This window comes from Clytia hemisphaerica, unplaced genomic scaffold, assembly GCF_902728285.1.
Source record: "Clytia hemisphaerica strain Z4C2 unplaced genomic scaffold, Clytia hemisphaerica genome assembly, whole genome shotgun sequence".
NCBI classification, from domain to species: Eukaryota; Metazoa; Cnidaria; class Hydrozoa; order Leptothecata; family Clytiidae; genus Clytia; species Clytia hemisphaerica.
The window spans coordinates 3,796,141-3,799,023 of NW_027103286.1; the positions used below are offsets into that span (position 1 = coordinate 3,796,141).

The 2,883-nt window shown below is 37.4% G+C and overlaps 1 protein-coding gene across 1 annotated transcript; it reads right to left on the bottom strand.

Annotated features, from left to right (window-relative positions):
• Positions 1-873: 873 nt before the first annotated feature.
• LOC136805643 (uncharacterized) lies at positions 874-2,541 on the bottom strand. Its single transcript, XM_067062223.1, has one exon. It carries the CDS (start codon positions 2,539-2,541, stop codon positions 874-876), a length of 1,668 nt encoding a protein of 555 aa, XP_066918324.1.
• Positions 2,542-2,883: the final 342 nt, after the last annotated feature.

Below are 2,883 nucleotides of genomic sequence, written 5' to 3' on the forward strand. Positions count from 1 at the left end.
TTGTGGGGTCAGAGATGAGCAAACAGGATAGGAGTCAATGAAGGTAGGCGGAAGCCGTGTTCGTAACGGTTAACACTGTAGTGTGCATTGAATATGTTCAAACTGAAATAGAAAATTGAACAAAAACTAAGTCCTAATGTATATATGAAAATAAAGTAAAATTGAAGTTTGAATGACAAAGTTCTATGTGTAAGCTAAGTATAATTGAATGCTAGTAGAAAAATAAGTAATGAAAAATGTATCTTAAACCTAATAGCCACTGTAAGAAAGCAAAAGGCAAAGGAAGGGAAAGCAAAAAGAGAAAAACTCACCAGCTGGCCTGAATGTGAAAGCTGTGTAGGCAGCATGTACACAGGGTGTGTTGGACTAACACCAAGTGTATGAAAAGTGACTAAGTTTGCATTGATAAGAGACTAATTTGATTGATGTTGACTCCTTGAATGTCTCTGTTGAAGTGAGGCAAGTGGCTGAGATGACCTCTATTTATGCATTCTGCAGAACAGATGCATAAATTACAGACCAAAAATTAATTTGACAAAAAATGAAATAAATTAGTGAAAATGCAAAGTAGATATTGAATTGACATAAATTAATGAATAAAATACTGACCAAACATATAAATATCACAAAACTAAAGAAAAATACCAAAAGTGGTAGAAAAGTGTGTAAATTGCAGACCAAACTGAAAAATGTAAACAAACATGACAAAAACAAATGAAGACACAGAAAATGACACTGTGAAAAATGGTGGGAGTGTTGTTTGGGACTCTGAGATTTTGAGAACTTAAGGTTGCCTGCCTTAACACTCCCCCAACAGAATGAAAAATGTTTTTTTTTTTTTTTTTTTTTGATAATTAATTATAAGCTAAGGATTCAATTCTTCAACCCATACAATTGTGAGGTGATATCAATTTCATCAATACCATGGATCAATATCAATGAACGGACTGAACGATGGGTTACACGTTTGGTTTTCTCGTTATTGTTTACATATTCGACATCAACTTCACGAATCTTTCCATCTCGACCATTGTTGACGTTCTGAATTCGACCAAATTGATAAGTAGATGCAAGACTTGACTCTTGCTTTGTGAAAAGCACGATATCTCCAGTTTTTATGTCTGTGTCGTTGTTGAACCATTTTGGTTGACTCATCAAGTTAGGTACATGAGCCGTGAGCCAGCACTCAAACCAAGTGTCGTAAATCTTTTTGTTTGTTCTAATGATCTTGTCGTAGTCATTAGACACAGATAATGGTTCTGTCGGTGATCTTTCATTGTTACGCCCAAGAAGTAGACGATTTGGAGTTAGTAGATCTGACATCTCGAAATGTTTATGATTTCCAACAGCTAGTGGTAAATTGTTGATTGTGTTTGAGATGGTTGATGCAAGTGTTTCCCAATGCAATATGGATAGACGTTCTTTGTTGATAGATTTTTCAATTGACTTCTTGATTTCAGATATCTTTCTCTCAACCCGACCATGAACATTATGTCCTCCAACAGGACACGTGGCAAATTCAATGTTGAGCTTGGAATGTAGATGTTGTTGAATATCGACGAGGTTCAATTCCATGGTTTCACATGCTTTTATTAGTTGACTTCCCTCATCCACAAGTAGCTTTTTTGGATAGCCCACTTCACATGCCAATCTTGTAAATGCTTGAAGAAAAGCAAGAGTGTCATAATTATCCATGACCTTGATTTTTGTTGATGTCGTTGTTGCACAGCAAAATACTACCAGCCAAATTTTGACTGTGGTTCGTTTGTGATGCTGGGAGTATGATAAGAATGGACCAGCCAGATCAGTCATTGTGGTGTAGAAAGCAGGTGCAATTTTGAGATTATCCTCTGAGAGAGGACCCATGATGACATTGAACTTCCGCTTTAGCAGGTAGCGACATCGTGGACAGGATGATCTGACCATCTTGACCAGTGATCGTCCTTCCAAGATATAACATTGCTGAAGAACGTAACGCCATGTTGTTTCCACTCCTGAGTGCATAGCGGTGGGGTGATTCCAATGAATGTCCATAATAATTGAATATGCCAATGGAGAATTCTTGTCGACAAGTGGGACGCAAAAGGTTGAAGCAGTGAGGTCCTTCATCGTGGATGTTGCCTTTCCAAGTGTAGAGATTTGATCGGTTGGCAGGATACGTCCAGTGAAGTAAAGAATTCCATCCTTTTCCTCTGAGATCTTCTTGAACTTTGATCGATCGTTGAAGTGCTTCACCTCTTGTGTTGCCTTCTTGAAGAAGTATTGTCTGGAGTTGCTGATATCCTCATCGGTCAAAGATGGTAATTGATTTAGAGGATTGATTTTAGAAGTTATGGTAAATTTCTTTCGAAGAGCATTGATGTATTTGATGACATATCCCATGATTCTGATGACCGTGTGAAATCTTTTGAAGTTGGGATCCAACAAGTAGCATGATAACTTGTACCTGTCTGATATAGCCTCAGGAAGTGTTAGTTTTGTGGAGGAAATGAAGCAATTGATAACTTCTTTTCGATCATCATCCCTTGATTCCTTTTTCATGAGTTGTTTCTCTTGAGCATTGAGTGAGATTTCCTGAACTGATTGGTTGGAAATGTTGATGCGTCTTGATTCATCCATGGATATCCTTGGATCCAGTGAGAATTTTGATCTATTTCTTTGATTGATTCACATCTTCTTGTGCCCAAGTCTGCGATCATGTCTTCTGACTTTAAGTATTTCCATTCATTGATATCTGTGAATCGGTGTATTTCTGAAACTCTGTTCCTTGTCCATTGCTTGAGATTCAGGTTGTCATTGCTAATCCAATATAATGTGATCTGTGAATCTGTGAATTTTATGGAAGACTTGTGCTTGTCTTTGAGGGCTTGTTTGATGGTATGT